The sequence below is a fragment of the Tamandua tetradactyla genome, chromosome 2 (assembly GCF_023851605.1).
Source record: "Tamandua tetradactyla isolate mTamTet1 chromosome 2, mTamTet1.pri, whole genome shotgun sequence".
NCBI lineage: Eukaryota > Metazoa > Chordata > Mammalia > Pilosa > Myrmecophagidae > Tamandua > Tamandua tetradactyla.
This window is the reverse complement of record NC_135328.1, coordinates 35256384-35279555: the sequence shown is the minus strand read 5'-3', so window position 1 is coordinate 35279555 and position 23172 is coordinate 35256384. Positions and strand designations below refer to the sequence as shown.

The window sequence follows — 23172 nt, the reverse complement described above, 5'->3', positions numbered from 1 at the left end:
AGCAAGAGGGAGTTGGCTTGAGTGAAAAGGGGTGTGAGGGAGCCTCTGGGTACTGATAAGATTCCACTTCTTGTCCTGAGTTACGTTTACCCCTGTGTGTTCACTTTATAATGACTTGTTGAACACTGTACTTATAAAGCGTGTACTTGTTCTGAATGAATGGTGTGTCAATAAACATGTAAATGTCAATTAACATATATTATACAAATTTTAGGACTTAAACTAAATGATGGAGAAAATGGGGGCTAGTTTAATTATATAGTGTACTTTTTTTAAAAAATGAATAACAACTTTAAAGATGGCAATATAACTTTAGGATGTTCAGGCTGAAGTAAAATCATCCCTTTGAAATACTTTAATATATTGATTTTAACAAGAATCATACATTCTCTTTAAAAATGGTATGAAGTGGCTTACAGACAAATATAAAATGCTTTAAAATGAATCCACATGGAAATAGAGGTAAAAGGAAAACATGGATAAAAGGATAAGGTTAAGAATGAATTGAACACCCAAAGACACATGCTTCAAGGGCCTGCAAAGTTAGGACAGGGGCTCAGAAATTTGCATCCAGGCTTCCTGATAGCTAAAGGAAAGAGGGAAACAAAACAATAAAATGATGCACTTTGTCCACAAGATGATGTAGTACAGAAGCCCAGCTTTTCCTAGAGGGGATTGCTATCTGAGAGAAATTTCTCTTCTGGTGAGATAGTGAGGGCAGGAAAGCATGACAGCCTCAACAATAATCCAATTATAATAGTAACAACGGTGATAATAATAGGTAACACCTTAATAGTATTTAATTCTGTGCCTGGCACAGTTTTAAGTTCTCTTCACATACAATAGCGAATTTAAACTCAATGCTTCTTAAAATGTCTCCCACTGCAGGAGGGGCAGCTGCCAAAGCAGAGTCAGAAAAGGCCATGATCCCAAACGAGGGGATCCATGTGTGAAGCTCCCTGAGGGTTTGGCTTGTCCCAAGTATCTAGACTGAACAGAGCCCATAATTTCTGGTGAACTATTCTGAATGTCACCAGGCAGCAAATCACTGGGAAGCAGATAACCTATCTTGGAAATTTAGACCCAAGCTATCTTCTTTGATAGTCAATCAAACCAAAGGTAAGGCTGACATCCTTTTCTAACACTGGAGTACTTAACAAGTCTTGCACCTGAATAGAAGGCCGCCCTGTCTCCACAAGAAATGGGACAAAACAGCACCCGTACAGAAGGCCAAGATTTTGCTTTGGATACAATTCTGTGTCTGCTCCAACACAAAAACCAGTAGATAAGATGATAGCCCCCAAGTTTATGCCACTAAATGTGGCCATAATCATAAGAGCATCATGGATGATATGAATACAGGAACCTTCATCATGGGAATCGAGCTGCTCCCCTAGAGGAAGGCACAAGCTTATCCATTGCAGAGTGCCAAGGACCCCCTTTGCCTAGACCACTTTTCCTGGGGAAGGTTAGGAGAGAAAGAACACTCAGCTAATGTATGAACAGCCTAAAATGCATCGTCATACTTTTGAATGACTTTGGATAATAGATTTCTAATAATCTTATCTCACGTTAAAAGAGGGTTAAGAGGAGCTACTTTTTTTTTTTTTACTTATTCACCCATTTAAATATTTACTGACCAAAAGAAGATCTTAGTGAAAGACCCTGCTGATGATGTAAAGAAAGAGATAAAACCAGATATGCATCTTTCCTTCAAGGAGTCTAATTCACTGGTTTACCAATTCTATCATTCACTCAACAAGCATGAATTTCACACTTATTTTGGTGCCAAGAACTATTTCTATCACAACGCAGGTTGGGATCAGGTGCTAGGCAGAGGCCCGAGTAAATGTCCTAAGGGAGCTTAGATGAAGGAGCAATTAATTCAGCCACTGGAGGGAAGAAGATCAGAGAAAGCTTCAAGGAAGAGGTGACATCAGAGCTGGATCTGATCCTCGAAGGATCAGTAAGATTTGTTTTACAAAAGAGCTCACCACAGGATTCCTCTAAGTAACATTTTTTCCTAGTGCCTTTCAATTACCTCTGGACTGATTTACACACCCTTTTAGAAGCACAGCTGTTGTGTAAATTAAACTTCAGTAATCCCCCCAGTGCTGAGTCCCCCTTAGGAAAAATTCTGGCACCTGCTGATTTATTTCTGTGTACTTTTTCAGCACCTTGAGAATTTCAGCTTTAGTAATCACAAATTATGAGTCACTCCAATTGGGGATAGTTAGGTAAAAAGAGGGAACAGGGGATTGAAAACAGAGAGTGGAAGCAAAGCAGATGCGAAGGGTAAAGAGTCCCACAATGAAGCCTGGGCTCTGACGAAGAAAGAAATCCTAGGTCTTAGGTGTTCTCAGCTGACTTCTCAGTAAGAAGAAGAGCTGAGAAATATAGAAGAGGAGCTGATGGTCTGTGCTTGGGGTGGGGGTAGGAGGATGCCTCTGAGCACATGGAGGAACCAGGAAAGCCTGACATTGCCACAGATTAAATCTTACTCATTTTTGTTGCAGGGAAGATGTGATAATATCTTTAAAGAGTTTAGCACACTCTCTGGCAAGCTGCACTCAGTAAACGTCAGCTGTTGCTGCTGCCACTTCTGTGGTTGTTTCTTAACTTCATAGCCTTGTTCCCGAGGACATTTCAGGGGCCGGATTCCTTAGGTTGAACCAGATGAGTAGCAACAACCATGTCTCTATACAGAACACTTCACTTCTAATCCTTCAGAAGCACACTTTACTATTTCCCATGAGTTCCATGAGCTGTCCCCAAGAATTTTACCTCTTCTGTTTTCATTTTATTGATAATCTTTTTAAACAATTAACATAAGCATATTGTTGCCCCACAATTTCAGTGCCTTTGTGTGCATTTATGCTTATCCGTGGCCCTGGTGCCAAGCAATCCTCTCCAGTGTTGCTGTTGAATTTTTAATGTAGCATTTCTCATTGAGGTCCCTGAAGATAATTCTGGGGTCTGGGAGTTCTCAAGTTTTTGAAATGCTGCATTATACTAGTAACCACTGTGAGAGCAACCTGACCTCGGGCCAGAGGGGACATAAAACCTGCGGTGAAAGCCCAGCTCCCCGTGAAGGCAGTAGAAAGAACTCATTTGTCAGCCACAAGCTTCAGACTCATGTTTGTCTTCTCTCTGGAAAGACCTGATCCCGAGTCTGGAAGTCCTCACGCCGTTCCTGCCATCACCTGCAATAGTGAGGGGCTAAGGTACACTCTTGGAAGGGCTGGGGAGACTAAGTCCTCAAGTTAGCACTCCACATAGTTCCCCAGCACCCTCTCCTTTGGGTGCTTGTCAAATGGCTTCTGCCTGGTATCACTGGAAAATAAGATTTTTTTCAGGACAAATGGTCAATATCTATTCTGAGTGCGTGGATGTGTGTGTGTGTGTGTGTGTGTGTGTGTGTGTGTTAGAAACCTCAAAAAAAATACAATGGTTAAATGGATAAGGTATAAAGGCAGATAATTTCCAAGTCCCACAAGGGAAAATATGCGGTTAACATAAATGGTTATAAGGAAACATGCCTCTCCTCATTAATAAATGAAAAATGCACACTTGAAAAACCACCTTACACACCCTAAATAAAGGGAACATCTAATACTTTGAAGGGAAATGGACACAAACAGGCAATTAATGGTGGCAAAGGGAATAGTTACAACCCTTTGGAAAAGCAAAATGGCACTTGCAGCAAGGTCTTTAAAGATATTTATTGCCTTTGACTCAATTCCAGAGCTGGGTTTTATTTAAAGAAAAACAAAATTGAATACCCCACAAATGTCCAACAATAGAGGTAAGTTACAGTACATCTGCACCCCAGGATATTCTCTATTCATGACGAATGACTGTGAGGACTACATAGCAATGTGGGGAAAAGTTTATGCCATGAGGTCACTTAAAACCAGCAACATTCTAATATGTACGTTATGAGAGAAAATATTAAAGCCACATCTGCAAGGGGATGAGGTTTGGAGGGGCAGCGACCTTATTGACAGAAGTTGAGATTGGGAGAGTCTTGTTTTCTTTTTTCAAAATTTTGGAAAACTTTAGTTTTAGCATTGGCATTAGAATTTTTTTTTTTTAATGCTTTACTGATGTGTTTAAAAACTGCAAATAGAATCGTTTGGAAACAGGTGAAATCAGCAATTATTGAGCTGTCCTCTGAGCAAGGAAGGCATTGTTCTAGGTGCTTGAAGACTGCATTCACCTTTTAATGCTCTCAACAATTCTATATGCCTGCATTTCAGTTTACAAGTGCAGAAACTGGGAGGTGAGAATAAGAGGCTTGCCCAGGTCATATGGCTAAGGAAATGACTCCAGTTTCCAATCTTGTATCCAGGTGCCCCCTCCAAAAACAAACAAACAGACAGAGATTACTATCCTGATTTGCCTGGCTCAAGTTTGGGCTTTCTTTCCAGGGTCCCACTGCCTCTAGTTTTCTTCCTCAAACACCAGAATTTCTCTTCTCCTGGTGACTGCTCTCTGCTGGAGTGGCAATTGGCCTTGCATAAAACCTACCCAGACACCTCCAAGTGGGGATAGCTTCCTCCTCACTCATGCTCCCAGGATTCAGCACACTGCCTGTGCAGAGTCAGTGCTCAGCCTGTAGCAATTCCAGGGAATTTGTAGACAGGATTGTTCTCTTCTTATCCAAATGCCACATTCTCCAACACTATCATGATACTGATTTACAACTGGGGGCAGGGAAAGGGGGCAAAGACAGTAGCTCAGTCCGCCTTGATTCCCATTTCCTGAGTTCTTTGCACTGCACAGTGTTGTCTTTTGGTTGGTTTATTTCAAACATGATTTAAATTAAGAGTTAGAAGATGTTGAGAAGAAGCCTATCAGAGGTGAATGAAAAAGACTCAGCAAAGCAAGACAAGGGGAAGGGCAGGTGAGAGTTCTGCAAATGAAGACGAGGAGTTTGAAAATGAAACAGAAGACAGCCAGTGGAAAGAATCACTTTGGGGAGAGCCCTGATGAAAAGGCAGGGGTCAGAGTGAAATTGGGCACTTCCAGAAAGAGGAGAGAAAAACAGGCCCAGGCAATTTCCTGTAGAAATACCTGTGGGGATAACAAGCATTCTTTTTTCAAACCTGAGCGAAATTGTCAAGCCCAGCTACCTTTATCATCTAAAATTTGTTCCGGAGATTTCCTCCAGCTCGTGAGAGACATCTTAACTCTCCCTGAAACAGTCATTTGTCACAAGGGGCTGGTAGCTAGCCAAAATGTCTGTAAGCAAGTTTGGGGGCTCTATATAATAAAATAAATTGCAAAATATTGATTTTGTTTCTTTTTCACCTGTTTTAATCCAACTATGTCATCTCATTACAAGAATTTTCTGTCATCATGGCAAGGAGAACAGGCTCAGCTGAAGGAGAGGAAGAGCAAGACATACGTGATTTGCTCTTCATTTCTCCTCTGAAACGCTCTTTTTATAGATCTCTAGTATCGCCAGCAGAATTTCAGCTCCCAGGTATTCCACCATGACCTTTGTGGAGGAAAGACTCAGGTGCCAAAGAACATGACAAACAGAGGATGGGTTGTACTTTTTTCTAAGATTGAAGCTTAGGAAGAAAAGAAACAATTAGAAACCCAGAGAAAGGGTCTCCATGTCACCGTGGTGCTAGGACACTCTGGGCCTCTCCCAGTCCACTGGAGGATTCCCAGATCTGCTGGGCAAGGGCTGCTGCTGCCTGGGCCCCTGAACTCCACAGCTTTCCCTCTCCCTCTGCCTGCCCCAGCCCCTACCAATCCTTCTCATATTTCCAGGACAAGCCCTTTCATGGCTCTGAGTCTGTGTTCATGCACTTCCCTCTGCCTGGGACACTCTCTTTCCTCCTCCTCATTCTTCAAATTCAAAGGTTCTCTCCTTAGAAAAGCCCTTCTGACAGCCCCAGGCAGAGCAAGTTGCTTCCTTCCCTAGCTTCTCACAGCCTCCCGTAGCCTCACTCCAGGCCAGCTCCCATACCTGTCTTCCTGGTTAGACTGCATGTGCCTCAGTGGCAAAGAATGGTCTTTTGAATCTCTCAATCCAGCGAGTCTAGCCCAATACCTGGAATGGCATCTACTCAGTGGAAATTTGTGGAATGAATGAATGGAAGGCAGTCGTGTCTCCCCCCACCTCCCCTTTCCCCTCCTCCAATCTCATCCTTTGTTTAAGAACATCACCCATTCATGGGCAAAAGCCTGGCTTCCAGGGCCTCTAATCTGAGGATGAAAGGCCCAGACCCATTCTTTAAAAGATAAAGCAGTCATCTTTCTTAACCCGCTTTTCTTGTGCCACAGGAGCTATGTCATATCAATCTCTTCCAGGGTCTGTGTTCCTCTCAAAAGATACCAGTTTACCCATGTGAAAGCTCTGAGGTTATTTCGTCTCTTGAGGGGTTTTTTAATCTTTGGAGCCAGAAGGGGATCCTGACATACACTTTGAAGTTCCCCCTTTACACGCTCCTGCCAGGAAGGAGCCAAGATGTTTTAGATGTAAAGAGTCAATGCTTCAGAGGGGCCCAGGTCTGCCAATACCAGCCGTGGGGAGGGCCTGCGCTGCTCAGGCACTGGGTCCAGCACAAAGGGTCCGGGCACAGAGCACCAGGGGCTCCAAAATGCTCCCTGCCATCTCCATGCGCTCGGCACTGGCCTTCTGGTCTCTGCTGACCCCCTCTTTGTTTAAAATCTGAAAATAGCTCCTCCCTTCTTTTGTTCAGTGCTATATGGTTGACTAAGGATTTATTCATATTCAATAATTCCTTTCATTCTCATAACAACCCCGTGGCGGGTAATGACAGCCAACATCTTGGAAGCACTGGCTGGGTTCCAGGCACTGTGAGAAAGACTTAACCGGTCTGAGGTCCCTCCCTACAACCCCATAAAAGGATGCTCTTCTTACCACCAGGGTACAGTTGAGGAATTTGAGGCACAGGGAGGAGAGGTAGCATGTGCGAAGTCTCAAAGCTGGAGACTTCAGGTCCAATCCTCTGTCAACAAAACCTGTCTCTCCCCCCCCATCAATGTGGTGCCAAGAGTCTACCTTCAGCTGCTCTTTCTGCTCAAATTTGGAGCAGGAGTTTTGCTAGTAAACAAAGCTGGCTTTAGAGCTTGGCTTTTGCCCTACCAATTGATATGCGTTTAGGCGCACTGCTTCGTATCTCTAAGCCTCAGTTTGCTCACCCACAAAATAGAGAAAATAATAGTACCTTACCTTATGGCACTATGATAAGAATTAACAGAAATCATGCTCATGATGCTTTTAGCACAGCATCTGGCACACAGCACACCCTCTGCATGGATGGATAGATAGATACATAGATAATTAGATATGTATTTATTTGTATTATTATTTTTATCCTCCAGGCTTTCCTCTTGGCCCTGGAATTTGAACTTCATGGTTATTATTTTTTTCAACAAAGTCAGCACCATGAGCCTCTTTAAACTGCTTCTCCCTGGACTCGGATCCAGCTGTTTGGATCACTAAGTTTCAAAAAAAACATTTGTGGAGTTTCTACTAACTGCCAGGCAGTGTCAGGCAAAGAAATCTGGAAATATATGGTATCCGTTTTCTGCCCTCAGGAAGTTCCTAGTCTACAGGTAAGAACTCATAACCTGATGGTTTTGAAATAAAATAGAACATATTAAAAGAACACACAAGAAGGGCTTTTTTTTTTTTTTTTTTTTAAGCTAGGAGAATGCAGGGAAGACCTCTGCGGGGGACATCCCCCTGAACAAAATGTTGTTGGAAGACTAGAAGCTGACTAGACAAAGAAAGGGTAGAAACAGTATTCCAAATAGAAGGAAGAGCATCTAGAGTTGTTAGGGTTGTTAGTTACCATTTATTCAGTATTTCAATAGAGATCACTGGGAGGTAGAAGGTGATGCGGGTGAGATAGCAAGACTTGGTCACGAATGATCTGGTATATTCCATGTTCTGGAGTTCTCTAGGCCAATAGCTTTCAAGCCTTGGTGTGCTTAAGATCTTACTCAGGGTCTAATTAAAAATGTGTATTTCTAGCCTTGAGCCCAGAGTCTCTGATTCAATAACATGCATCCAGGTGTTTTCAATGGAAGCATTCCATGAACCACAGTCTTAAAATATCATAATGGGTGATGGAGAATAATGGAAGGGGGTGGGGGTGGAGAGGGATATGGGATGCCTGGTTAAGTCTGAGATTTAGAAACATAAGAATTTTGCCTTACAATTACCTTTCAACCAGCCTTTGCTAAGGGCTACTACTTCGAGAAAATCTGATGCCAGTTATTTATAGAAATGATAAATTATTTTTAAAACTTTTACTCAATTCCACGCATATACACACAACATACTTTTGCCACATTAGTGTAAAATGTGTCATTTACTCTCATTCAGGCAAAATATAATCTTTAGCATGTTAGAGGCAGCCTTTGCGATTTTCAGCAGAATATTCAGTTTCAAACAACTTTAGCTATCAAAGCAGGGCCTCCAAGCACGAAGTGAGTCCCAAAGACCCCAGAACTGCAGAGAGTTTCCCTTAAATTCATTTTATTTAAGGGGAGCCTGAGGAGTTGTAGCTCCTCTTCCAGCTAAAGGCTGTGTATGAAAACATGGTGGAAAGAGGTGGGCAAAAATTTTGAATCAGACACTAATATTACAAAGCAGAACATGCTGAGGTCATTGGGTGGGTGGGTGGGGGGCATAAAAGCTCATCTATTTGTTCCATATATAGTGACTTATATAGCTCACTTGGGCCAGGTCTTATGCTGACTGCTGAGAAGACCCAGGCAAAATTTTAAGGAGAATTGGTCAGAACACAATAGATAAGAAGAAAGTGCACTGGACAAGGAAGCATGAGGTAAGTTCTGAGGAACCACACTCTGCCTCTCTCAACTGGGTAATCCCGAGCAGGCTACTTGGCTTCTTTGGACATTTGTAGAACTGTGGATCACAATTCCTTCCTCTGGGCAATAAGGTTCTATGGTTTGATGTTCAAAATGATGAAAATAAAAATGTTTAATATCTACTGTAATTAAGAAACCAAATATGTGCAAGTTTTTGAAAAGATTTCAATATTTAAAAGATGACTAAAATGTTGTGCTTTGGTATTTGGTGGAATAAGTGTCTGCCATCTGAATCACAGGAACATTGATTGCATTCCCCCAAGACTATCTCTAATGAGAGGTCAATAAATAGAAAATCACAGCATTTGAGATTCTTTAGAGATTACCCATTCCAGTTCTATCCAACAAGCTCTAGTGAAACCAAGTCTGGCCATACAGCAGGTGGCAAAGCAGAATTGAGCCATGCTCCTAGAGGTACCAGAATGAAATATCCGATTGTACCAGATGCTGTGATTTGTAGATTGTGGGATAAAACATCCAATATCAATAACTGTGCAGGCAGGGAAAAAGATATTCAATTCCTCATAGTGTTTAGCCTCTCAGAGCTCTCTTCTGCTCAAATGGTTTGAGGCCTTAAAAGGGTAGCCAAAAGTGATAACTTGTCAGGGGAAAATACATACACAAATTGGTTTATTTTCTTAGCTACACGGTTACTAAAACCATATCCTACGGTTTAAGGCATACCACCAAATGATAAATTTTATTGGCTGGTGATGAAATATACTCAAATCCATATCAAGCAACACCAAAGAATGCTAACCCTTGAAGCTCACCTGTTCTGGAGGCAGGAAATGACCCACAGAGGGCCAGCCAGTCAACAGCAGTGGCAGAGTGTTTCCTGGGCCAAGGATTAGGACACCCTGAGCTCCTAACTCCCCAGGTCATAGCTTTCACAAGAGCCTGATCGATTACATGTATGCCAAAATGTTGTCGCCTCAGTCCTCAGGCCAGCCTGGGGGTCCTGAAGCAGCCGGGACCCCAGGACACTTGCCCCAGAGCTCTTGAAGGTTGACCTTTATACGCTCTCTTCTCATGTCTGGACCATGTCCCCGGATCTAGCCAGGGGCCTGGCACAAGGAGTAAAGTGGGCTTTTGTGTCAAGCAGAAAAACTGGTTCTGCCTCTGGCTCCCTAAGGGGCCTTTGGCAAGCGACTTGGGTTACTTTGTACCTGAGGTCCCTCGTGGGTGAATTCAGAATGAATGTCACTTCCCCGCATATCAGGGAGAGTGAAGATTAAAAATGTGTGCATAAAGCAACCAGCACGGATCTGGTGTAAAGCGAATGGAGGGGAGTTAGGGCTTGGATTTTGTCACCAGCAAATCTGAGTTCAAGCTACTCATAGTCATGGCAATTTCTACACTACTGAATTCATGTGATTCATGGACAATTTCTACTGTCCATGAATCACAGCTCAGTTGTGAGGATTGATGGTTAAATGCATACTTCTTAGAATAATGTCTGGCACATAGTAAATGTTCATTTAATATTTTTAATAGATGGCAGTTATTAATGCTGTAAGTTTTACTATACCACATTGTCCTTCTTAGTGACTGAATTTGCACTCTGCTCTACAGGGTCAGTAGATGGAGGGTACTCAAGCAGGGAGGCACAGTCAGTGGGTTGGAATCTAATTATTCACTTCACTTTATTCTACCATTAATTGATAACACAGCAAGGTTCAAAGACCTAATGATTAGTATTAGCTTTCCCTGTTCAGTAAGGCCAGCTATCTTCCCACTCCACCTGGCTGAGCCGTTCACTAGGAAATTGCCTGAGCGGCAGCTGCCCCATTTATCAAATCCTAAGAGCCATGGTAATGATCTATTGTGCTTGGGGGCAGAGAGCACATGCTAATGGCACCAAGTCTCCGACTTCCTCAGAGCGCTTATAGACAGGCAAACCTCTCCCTGAGAGAAGACGGAGGAAGCTAAGGGGTTGAAAAGTTAAAATTAGCTGCTAGTACTACTACAAGGCTTCTTACGGGGGGGGGGAAGGGAGAGAGAATATGTTCTCCAATTTCTTACACACCCCGCTTTTCCAACCTATAAGAAATATTTAATACCCATCTCGTATAGAACTAAAATGTCAACAAACTATTTAAACAACTTGGTGCACGGTGGAAGTCAGCCTGTGAGAAACACCGCAGAAGATCCCCCTGTCATTTCTCCTGTCATACCAGCTGGCCACTTCGCTGACCCCTTGGTCTAGTCTCCCAGTTTTCCAAAGGATGCCACTGGTCCTACCACACTCCCAGCAAAGAAATTGTGGTGCTACCCTGGCTCTTGTCTTGCCATCCTCTTTTTATTCTGCATGGACAAGCGCCTGGAATCGAACCCGGGTTTCCAGCACGACAGGCAAGAACTCTGCCTCCTGAGCCACGTGGAGGCCTACCCTTGCCATCGTCTTTTGGCAGCATGATCTGACTTCCCTCCTCTCTAGATTCTTACAGCATTTACCATCTGCACCACAGGATTTAGACTTGATGATAGCTCATCCTTTCAGGAAGGCTTCCTCAAGCTCCTCATTTGGACGTGGCCACCATTCCCCAACCCACCCCAACCCCTGCCCCATTGCCTCAGGCAGTCCCTTCATCCAAGTGCCTATGAGTGGGGCTTTGGGGGCCTCATGGCTGTTTAATCTATTTAGCCTGAATCCCAGCCAGTGAGTTCTCGAAAGTTGGCCTTTATACACTCTCCTCGGATGCCCCCACCATGTCCCAGGATCTAGCCAGGGGCCTGGCACAAGGTAACATTTTATATATATATACATATATTTGTATACAAATACAACACAGTATATACACACATATATAAAAATAAGTACTGTCTGAATCTTGTCTAATGTTTTCATGGATTGAAATATATTTGTTTCCATGAAAACAGTGCTCTTCTTTAGAGACACAGGCTGTGTTATCTCCTGCATCTGTATCCTTCCTGGGTGCCAAGCTCAGCCTGCAACATAGCAGGTTCTCAGGATACACTTGGATTACAGTCTTAGAGCAGGATGAGCTTTAGCGAACATTACATCCAGCTCATTCGTTTTGCAAATGGGGAAACTAGGTCCAGGGAGGAAAAGAGGCTTGTGTAGGATGATTAGCATCCAGAAGTGTCAGTCCCAGATCTGCTCAACCGGCAGTACAGATAGCCTGTGCTATTACAAAGGCTTTCTCAACAGTTCAAAAGGAAAATCTAGTCAAACCTTTCGTAGTAGTACGGTCGACTGACAGATCTAGATAACCCACTTTTTTAAAAAAGAAAAATGGAATACTAAGGCTAATTCCTACAGACCCTGAGGATAGGTGAGATCTGAGTTTACTCTTGAAGGGATTAGAGCTCAGAGAAAAGATGATGTACCATCAAAATGCGAAGTTGGGTAGACACAAAAAATAAGCACATACTTCAGGGATTTTCAACTATGAGACAGGAAAATTGGCCTTGTTAATGACAAAATGCAGATGCTCTTCTTTCCTGAGCTTAAAAACAAGCGCCCCCCTCCCCATTCCCCGCACCTCCACATCCACACAAAATCTCACAGAGTAAATTATATCAGAGACTGTAAAGAGGTATGTGAGAACCCTCTTAAAAATGTCTGAAATCTCAAGGAGAAGACTGATCAGCTGGCTCCCTCAGCATTGAAAATGTCGGCTAGTGTCTCCTTCTCTCTTGTGTCAGGCTGGCGGTGATTAATAGAATATGACAAGACAGCAGAGGAGGTGGTACTTGCAAAATAGACACAAAGGGGAAATGATAAAGGAGGGACATAATGAGAATTTCCCCCCGAAGGTAGAGTGGAAGAGCATGTATGAAATAGATTAACACAGAGACAGGGGAGAGGAGGAAATGAGAGTGGATACAGGGAAAGAGAAGACTTTCCTGAGTTGTGATCTTAAGAGTGAGTAGAGGTTGGGGAGCGGAGAGCAAATGTGTTTTAGGCAGAAGAAATCGCATGTACAAAGGCCCCTAAGCAGAAGGGTGTTAAGATGAAAACAGAAAGAAAGTGGTCTGGGGGGGTTCAGGGGATATAAGGAGTGATGTGAGATGAGCTATAGAGTTGGGCAAATTCTAGATCAGTGCTTCTCAAATATTTTTGTCTCAGTACACTTTTATACTCTTCAAATCTACCAATTTGCCATAATAAAAATTAAAACTCACTTTGAAAAATATTTATTAAGTCAATGATACATTTTTGTAAAAAAATAGCTACTTTACAAAATAAAATCTTTTTTTTAATTTTGTAATACTGTTTTAAATTTTTACAAATTTCCTTAATGTCTGGCTTACTAAGAAATAGTTGGATTCTTATATCTGGTTCTGCATTATTCTGCTGTGATATGTTTGGGGGTGAAGTTTATGAAAAAAATACAGTGTACTCCATATTTTGTCAAGTGGTGCTTTCTTAAAGGTTAGTTGCAAAATAGAATCCAAAATCATGTCATGAACTTTTTGTACTCTGCTCTTCAATCCATTGTTCTGTCTTGTTCTTTGGATGGATCTTTTACTCATACAAAATTATACAACATCATGCCCTAGATATTTGGAAAATAATAGTTTATTGAATTATGCAGAATTTCCAAATATTAGACATTTTCAATATATGATATAAAAAATCACATTCGTCAATTCGCCACTGATCTCATCAGGAAATTATTGGGAAACTGTCAAGCTCATGGTGGCAAATACAAATTTTCTAAAGTTCAAATTTTTGTCATTTGCAACAAATGCTGTGCAGAATGTTCTCTTTGAAGTATGAAGCTCTGGTCTTTCATTTTCAGGAAAATGTGCACCAAATGTCCAAGTCTGGAAAACCACAGTTTTTTGCTAGCTGTTTCTTCCATGATAAAGAACTTTCTAATCATTCCAGCTTGCAGCCCAAACAACTGCACAAATGTTTTATCTTAAGACTGTGCTTCAGTAGTCAGTGGAAGTGCTGTAGTTCACTTGCCATCTTGTCACATAGGACATTTAAAAGAAGTGTATTTGAAGCCTAAGATTTAATCACATTAGTAACTTTTACTATTTCATTGAGGACCCTCTTAAGTGAAACTGGCTTTTTTTTTTTTTAACTACAGGCGAGTGTGTGACAGCGAAGAATACTGTGACTAGCCATGCAGTTTGGTGTCATTATCTTAAGCAGTGCTAGGGAGACCCACTGCTTTGCACTATCAGCGTGAAAGTCAGTGCAATAACAAAGGCAAATAATGCCTTAGTATTATGATGATGAAAATAGTCTTAACTTCACAGATACCCTGAAAAGAACTTGGGGACCCCTAGGGGGACCCTAGAACCACACTTTGAGGCCCACTGGTCTAGACTACATAATGCAAACACTTGTCAGGAATTTTAAATTGTTTTATCTTTATTCTATGGAGAAATGAAAAGCTATTCAAGTGTTTTCAGTTGGAACTTAACCCAATTAGATGTTAATTTTTAAAAGATCTCTCCAACTGCAGGAAGGAGGATAAAATGGAGGTAAGAGTGGATGAGGAACAAAAAGGTTTTGAGATTCTAAGAGCTACTCAAACTAGAGACAATGGTGACCTGGACATAGGTGGTGCTGGTAAAGTTGCAGAGAAGTGAACAGATTCCAGAGGTCTCTAGGAGGTAAACTCAACAAGATTCATTGAGAGTGCATGGAAAACTCCATAGTATCTGACTTAGGTAACCGGATGAATTGAGCAGGTAGAAACACAAAGAAATAATGCATGTAATGCACAGAGCACAGAGCCTGACTCACTGCAAAATAACTGCCTTGGCCTGAACAGAACATGCGGTCTCTGAAGGCTCCCAGGTACGCAGACCCCTACTCGTCACTTGTGAGAAAAGTAATCTTGGGAAGTAATTTATACATCTTAGTCTGTAAGTGACTGGACCAGATTGCGCTAAATCACTGCACAAAAGAGATATTATAAACAAAGGTGTTTTGTCCAAGCCGGTCAGGATTGCTCAGCTTGGAGAAGTGCAAGATGAGAGGATCAAGACAGGAAGACCCGATGGTGGAGGATCATTATCCTCAAATGCGGAATGATAGTAGAACTGCTGTTTAGTAGGACATGTAGGGCATGTACATCCCAGCAAGCTGAAAGAATCAAAACCCAACCATCAAAGGCTGGCAGGAGGATATATAATTAAGACTGTTTATACAAGTTGGATTGTGGAAAGAGAGTTGGGAGACTTCCACTCCTCTTATGGCCTCGAAGGGCCCCAATATTGTATCTCTGAGGCTCCCAGCTCATGTCAGTGATCAGGGGTCCCATTGGCGTGAACCCTCTGGGACTTGATGCCAAGCTGCCCTCACAAAGGTCTGACCAGAGACCCTGGCTCCCTCCTTTACTTGCCAGAGGAGACTCGTAGAAACTTGGAGTATGCAGAAGAGGTTAAAGAAACAAATTTAAGCTGTCATAATCCTACAGGATTGGAGCTCATCACTGTTAGCAGTTTAGTGAGTTTCCTTCCAATATATTCTAGGCACATATACATACATTTTAAAATAAAATTGGAACTATGCGCAAATAGTTTTGAAACATTTTCCTGTATCATCATTTAGACTTCAAAAACATCATAGTAAAGCCTTAATATTATTACTGTTATTTGCAATCTATTCTCTGATCTTTCCTTTTCAGACATGCTAGGGTGTTCTCTGCATCTTCTATAGGATCTTTTGGGGTTTGTAGGCCCAGGCAGGCACCAGGAATCAAACCCGGGTCTCTGGTATGGCAGGCAAGAATTCTGCCGCTGAGCCACCTGTGTTTTCTATATGATTTTAAATTCTTATAATGACACCTCTAAAGGCAGACAAGAATTTGGGTTTAAATCATCCCAGAGAATAACAATCCTTTCCATTTGCAAGGTGTTTTACATTTCTCAAAACCCTTTTTTATACATTAATAAAAATCAACATTTTTATATTATACAGTTTGCTAAATGCTCCCACATGTTCATATGACCTAACGACATCTGTCAAATGGTAATAATACCCTATCTCATAAAGCAATCATGAGGAGCAATTGGAAAAATGGACTCAGATAATAATGACAGTGATTTTTTATTGATTCTCACTACGTACTGGATACTGGGCTAAGCATTTTATATTACATGTATTCATGTGTGCTATATGAAGTAGATGCTATTCTTATCCTGCTTTGACAGAGAGGTTAACTGGGGCTTCAAGAAATTAATTAGTTTACTAACTCGCTTATGGTGACATGGTAAATAACTGATGGAGCAAGAATTTGAATCCAGATTTGTCTGACATCACATCTTGGATTCTTGACTGTTTCTTTTTTATTGTTTTTCTCTGCAAGGGCTTTGTGGACTATAAGCATTCATTGTATGACAAGTATTACCGAATAATGAGCCTCTCATGTCTAGAGGTTCCCCGTTTTCCCTACACTACTATATTTGCATATAGAAGTTGCTCAATAAGTGTTGGTAACTGAATGGCTATGTAAACAAATGGAAGCAAGGTAATAGAATGAGTGTAAAAAAGCATGAAGAGGACATTGGTCCCTACAAACAGACAAGACTAACTACAAAAAATAAAATTATGTTTAAAATAATTAAACGTTCAAAGAAAAAAACCAAACCTTAAGAAAAGAAAAATTACTCAGAAAGACAAAATGAATTTAAGAAAGAACCAAAGAGAACATCTAGAAGCAAATCCCATAATGGATGAAAAAAATATTGTCATTACCAAAGTTTATCCTAGGATTGCAAGGATGGCATAAAATAACCTGATAAAAGATATTTATCAAAATCCCACGGCTGACATCCTACTCTACAGTAAAATGTTAGAAGCAATCCCTTTAAAATGAGGAACAAGACAAAGATACCACAATCTTTCAGGCAATAAGACATATAAAAGAATTAAAAGATATAAGGATTAGAAAGGAAAAAATAAAACTATCATTCTTAGCAAATACATAAGACTGATAAATTTAGTAAACAAATAGCAAAGGATTATACATCTGACCTTACTAAAATTGAAAACTTCTGTTTATCAAAAGGTTAACTAAAAAATGATAAAGACAAATTAAAGAATTACAGGAGTTAAAATAAAACATTATGACACCATTTAATATGCATCAGATTGAAAAACATTAACAAGGTTGAAGCACGTGTTGGCAAGAATGTTGGAAATGAAATGCTTGTATAAACCAGTGGGAGTGTAAATTAGTACAATCACTTTGGGGAGTAATTTGTCAATTCATTTTAAAATAAGTATTTATTTAGTATTTACCAGGCACCATTCTATGTACAAGGGATATAGCAGCAAACTAAAGAAAGTACAATATTTAAAAATGATCAGTGAAATAGAAGATGTCAATTTCTACATCTAGGTTTCTACCCTTGAGAAACTCTTGCACATGTGCACAGGAGGTGCATATAGGAACATTCATTGCAGCACTGTTTGTAAGAACAAAGATGAAGGACAACCTGGCTTTCCCTCAGGAAGAGAAGAGGTAAGTAAACTAATAAGGAAATAGATAATAAATGGTGGTTTATCAGATGGAATATTATGCAGCAATTAAAAAGGATAATAGGGATACAGTATAGATTCATATGCATCGTATTGGATAAATATCAGAAACATGATGTTGAGCAAAAGTTAAAAAAAATCAAGTGGTAAAAGAATACAGTATTGTATCATTTATATAAAATTGATATACAAAATAGTCGCATGTATTATTTATAAATGCATTCATGTGTAGCAAAAGCGTAAGTACATAGTGGTGCTTCTGGGGGTGGGGGATGGGAAGAAGGGATGCCATATCTGATTTCTTTAAAAAAAATAAAAGAGGGACTGAGCAAGAGATCTAAAGAACATAAGGCAAACTCAACCACATTTGCATGACTTTGGTGAGGAGTGCATAAGTATCTATTATGTTGTTTTCTGAAAGATTAAAATATTTCATAATACAAAACTGTTTTCAAAAAATTTTCACAAGGAAATAACAAGACAGACCTTTAGCCCCAAGTGCCAAGGAACTCACTGATGCTCATCTATGCCCCTCCCTTCCTGCACCCGCCTGCATTCTGCTGGTGACAGCTCTGAAAAGAATCTCATCAGTTCAGGCTTTGCTGTATATGCCATGTTCTACTTTCGCTCAGCAAGAGAGGATAAAGGGAGCAGAAGGCAAAGGAATTCAAGGAAGTTACTAAAAGGAAGCTGAGGAGGATTGGTGGGACGAGAGGTGAATGCATCTCTTGTAGTACCTGAAAAGGTAATTTGTAGAGAAAGGGCAAATGCTTTCCCTCCACCATTTCAAGCAGCCTGGCTCATTTTCCTTCTTTACTGGAACCTAACAACCTAGTTCATTCTCAGGTATTTCAACAACGGCACAGGTCAAACATTTAACCAGTCTCTCAAAGTACGGCTTACAAGCAAAGTGCTTGTAACAGCTATGCTATATTTTTTGAATATGTGTTGGATTGATAGTCATAAATCCTATTTCAAAATCACATTAAATTCCATGCTCATGGGAAGCTACAGTCTCTTCCCTCACCCTCCCTCTCTATTTTTCCATTTCTCCCTCTCTTGCGGTTCTAATCATCTGTGATCTATGAACTCCTCTCTTCATTTATCTCTCTCCTTTACTTGCCCAGACCCAATCAGCCATCGTGGAGAGTTAAAATGCTTCCCATAACGGTCCCCACAATCAGTGTCCTCATCTGGGTCTTCTCAGTTCTCCCCTGGACCACTGCAACATTCTCCTAACTGGCCTGCCTGGCTACAGTCTTAGGCCCCTCTTACTTCAGAAGCCGCCACACTTTTCTTTCGCTCTCGCTATTTTTCTCAACTTTGATCATGTGATTCCCCAGCATTAAAACTGTCTAGGGTTTCTTGCAATCTTCAGGGTAGAGGCTGCACTTCTGAAATGAAATTCAGAGTCTTCCATGGAGCAGTAAAAAACATTTCTCACCATCCTCTGCAAGTTAAATTCCCTAAATGGAAAGTTTTATACTCTCCATTGCCTTCCTCCAAATAAGGTCTGAACTCTTGAGTGACGAAGTCTCTTAGAGCCTGGCTCCAGCCAACCTTACTAAATTTCCTCCACTCCACCCCATATTCATACCCTCCAGCTCCCCTGAATTACTCCGTATTCTTTGAAGCTACCACACTCTTCCATGCTTCTTTGACTAGTTCTGCCCATTTCAACTAACATCCTCCACCCTTCTGCCTGGCATTCTTCAAGGCCCACCTTAAATGTTATCTTCTCTGAAGAGTGCCTCCGGACCCCACCCGGAAGAGTTAGTCACCGCCTCCTCTGAGGTATGCTAACCCCTTGGACTCTGATAGCATTTTTCACCTCGTGTTAACATCATTTCCACATCTACCTCTTGTCCAGGACTGCGAGTTTCTTGAGGGCACGGACTATGCCTTGCTCATAAAACATTTTCTGGGCTTTTCTTTTTATTTTTCATATAAACGGGAAATATCATTTTAATTAGATTACTAACATCTTAAAACATGATTCAACTCTAATTAAACACAGAGGTCTTCTATTCACCATGGAACATAGATATGCTGGCTATAGGTAACACAAAACTGGAGGCTCCTCAGAACTCCAATTACTGCGGGAGCAGGCTATATTTGGGAGCCAATTAATTTCACAATGTTGAAACCTAACGCATTTGAAAGTCTGCCATTCACATCCATTTTTTTCCCTATTAAATTTTTTTTAACTTTGCCGAGACCTGTCATCATCTTACTTGGTGTTTTCATAAGAGCTTTCATGTAAGGGGAACCTCAGGATTATCATATATAACTGTATGCGTTCATCCTTGACCCTCCATACATTCTCTGGAGGACCTCATCTTCAGCAGAGGCCTCAACCACCACTGACACACTGATGGCTCTAAAGTCAATAATAACAACAACGATGATGATAGCCAACATTTATTGAGCACTGACAGTGTACCAACACCCTGCTAAACTCTCATGTGTATGTCTCATATAATTCTCTCAATCTACAGTATAGGTGCTACCAACGCCTCCATTTTAAACATGGGGGAACTGAAGCTAAGTGAGGTTAAGTGCCTTGCCTTGAGTCACTCAGGTAGAGCTGGAATTTGTACCCACATGGTCTGGCTCATGGGTAAACAGCCCATATAAAAATGTGTCTAGCGACACATTTTCAACTGCAGTTACCTAAATTCAACATGTCCAAAATTGGATTTCTTTTCTCCCCCTGAAATCTATTCTTCCTGTGCATTCTTGACCTAAACTGTTTCACTCTCAAACCAGTAGTTCTTGACTTCCCCAGCTTCTTCATTCATCAGCCCCATTGATTCCCCTGGCCTACTGAACTAAACTGGGAATGTTCTGCCTAGTCGATTCCTTTCTCTATAGCTACAGTGCCAAACTCCTTTGTTCAGAATGTTCATTTCTCATCTGCCAACTGGCACAGAGCCTTCTTGTTTCATTGTTCCACTCCACCCTTCAGACTGTCCCCCCAGGGATGCTTGTGTGGCACAGATCAGCAACTCCTGCATCTTCTCCATTTCCATTTTGTTGCTCAAGCCAAAATCCTGAACCAGAATCCTTGGTTGCTTTTTCCTTCAGCTCCCCCATTGAATCAAGCAGTAATCCTGTCAACACTGCCTCTAAACACATTCTGAGTCTGTCCATTTCTCTCTATCTCTGCTTCTACAAAGCTAGTTCAAACCACTATCACAATGCCCTTAGACTACTGAGTAACCAAGCCATTTCCTTGCTTCCACCCTGCCCCTCTGCCTCCCAATCTCTACCAAGCTGCTGAGTTACCTTTTAAAAATGTAAATCAGATCATGTCGTCAGGGCTTCCATTGCACCTTAAACAAAATCTATACTCTTTACCTTCACCAACATGATTCAACCCTGCCTACCTCTCCAGCATCATCTCCTTCCATGCCTCCCCTTGCTCACCACTTCAGCCACACTCACCTTTAAATTTGGCCTACTCCACCCATGCTTAATTTCAAACATACCAAACTCATCCAGCTTCAGCATCTCTGCACAGCTATTCCTTCCTATTGCTTAGGACAGTTTTCCCCTAGCTCCTTGCATGACTGCTTCCTCCTTCAGATTTCAACTCAACTGTCATCTTTGCAGAGAGGCCTTTTCTGACTATCCATTCTAAACCAGGAACTGGATAGTTCCCCAGGCACCGTCATATCTTAGCACTTCACTCTGATATTTTACTGTTGATGTATTTGCTTACTTGTGTATTGTTTTGCTCCCCTAGAAGGTAAGCTCCTTGAAAGCAGGAACCTTGTCTATCTTTGATCTAGATAGGCAAAGTTCCTACTCTAAGAAGAGTACCTGGTACACAAGAATTGCTTAATATATGTTTGTTTGAATGTTGAATGAATAAATGGGGATCATGTCTCTAATTTAAAATGTTCCATGCTTCCTACTGCTTGGAATACAGTCTGACCTCTGAGCCTGACACTGAAGGGCTTTTGCAGTCTGGTTCCAACCTGCCTTTCAAATTCATTTCCTACCATTCATCCCTCATTTTCATGGCCTGTTTTGTTTTTTTTTTGCCTGAATATAGGATATATTTTCATATCTTTGCACATGTAGTTTCCTCTGCTTGGTGCTTTCCCTTTCCCTGTCTGGTTAGCACCTCCCACTCTGCAAGACCCAGCTCTGGCATCACCTCATTCAAGATGAATCCAAATGCCTCAAGCAATGGAAGTGTTCGGTGTTCCCATGTCCTTTCATAGTTTCATTACTGAGCACAGGGTGGGGCACAGTAGACTCTTGGCACTGGCAATTCTGAAGGTCATGACATGTAGCAATTTGAATGGAAATAATAATCCTGACCACCTGATTGTCACCAGGATGAAATAAGATTACATAGATAAAGCACCTTGCGTGACATTCTAAGAGGCAGAGCCTTGCTGACTAATGATAGTCACTTTGAGGGTTCATAAAAGTCTCAGGATATGTTTCTGAGGACTGTCAAGGGACAACTGTTTTATAATTATTTATGCATCTTTTTCTCTCCTTTTAAAGGCAGGGATTGAGCAGCTTTGGTTCATTTTCCTAAGTGTATGGAATATAATAGACACAAAGTAAAATGTTTATTGAAATAATAAATAAAAAAAGACCAGTGTGGTTTGATTCCATGGGCTCAGGAGAGATTCACCTTTCTTCCCCAAACACTTGCCTCATCTATTTGTTGATGTCCAAATTATTTTACCAAAAGACCAAAACCTTTCCTTTTACAATGGAAGAAAATTTACACCTGAGCAAAATGACAAATTGCTACTGCAAATTCCAAGAAGCCAGAGGTTGTATCTATTTATTTGAGAATGTCTCTTTTCCCCTCCTCCCCTTTAGAGAAAGCCCCTCAAAGATCAGGTCTCACCATCCCCATCACATTAGCACCTCCAGGCTGATTGGTGCCACAGCACTTTTTTGACTTGAGCTTTTCTTTCTTTGTGCCCTGGTTTAATGTCTGTCTCCCTCCCCTGGAATGAGCAGGGCCCTGTATGTCTGCTTCCCGGCTCTATCCCCTCCCCTAGTAAAATGCTGGTGCACAAGAAGAACTTAGAAAATGTTGTCTAATCAAAGAATAAAAATCTATCCTCATGTTATAAAAAGGTAAACTAACAGTGAGGGAGTAAAAAGACCAATTAAGATGATGTTTACAAATCTCCAATCAAAAGTGATTGTATACATTTATCATTTTCCTGGAATAGAAAACTACAACCAAATTAACAAAATGATAAATATAGCCTAGAAAGACTGGTTACACCATGAATAATCACTAAAAAACTAAATTCTTGCCCTTGGGGTAATTTCAGAATTTGGAACTTCACTAGTATATGGTAGGGAAATATTGAATTTGTTCCTTTAAATGAGCTCAAATAGAATGACAGGAGTCCAGAGAAAGTATTAGTGGTATTTAATATCCTTCTGTAATATATTTAGACTACATTTAAAAATCATTTTCATTACCTTCCAGATACCATTTAACTAAAATACAAATTCCGATCTCATAAAACATGGTCAATTAAGCATAGGCACGTGGATAGCAATAAACAATAGCCAATAGAGAGGCTGGGGGAAAGACCGTGTACATGGGGCCAATCGGGACCCAGCAGAGTTCGAATCCCAACCTGATGCTCACTGGCTGTGAAGTTGGGAAGTGACTTAATTCTCTGAGCTGGATTTCTTCTTCTGTAAAACCAGTCCTCAAAATCCATACTCTGCAAAGATCCTTTGAGAATTCAATGAGACAATAATATTTGCAAAGCACCCAGCATTGCCCCTGGCACCATAAATAGCAACATGCAACA

General features: G+C 41.1%; 1 protein-coding gene across 5 annotated transcripts in view; it reads right to left on the bottom strand.

The window, feature by feature from the left end:
• The window catches only part of TTLL11 (tubulin tyrosine ligase like 11), a 272555-nt gene that overhangs the window by 102761 nt on the left and 146622 nt on the right, over window positions 1-23172 (bottom strand). Inside the window, exon 8 of one of the 5 annotated variants that reach the window (XM_077143091.1) lies at window positions 13184-13867. The exons of the other annotated variants lie outside the window; for them this stretch is intronic. Coding sequence (XP_076999206.1) covers window positions 13846-13867 — 22 coding nt within the window. The 3' untranslated portion in view covers window positions 13184-13845. Of the gene's footprint in view, window positions 1-13183; window positions 13868-23172 lie in introns of those variants that run through there. 5 annotated transcript variants of the gene reach the window in all.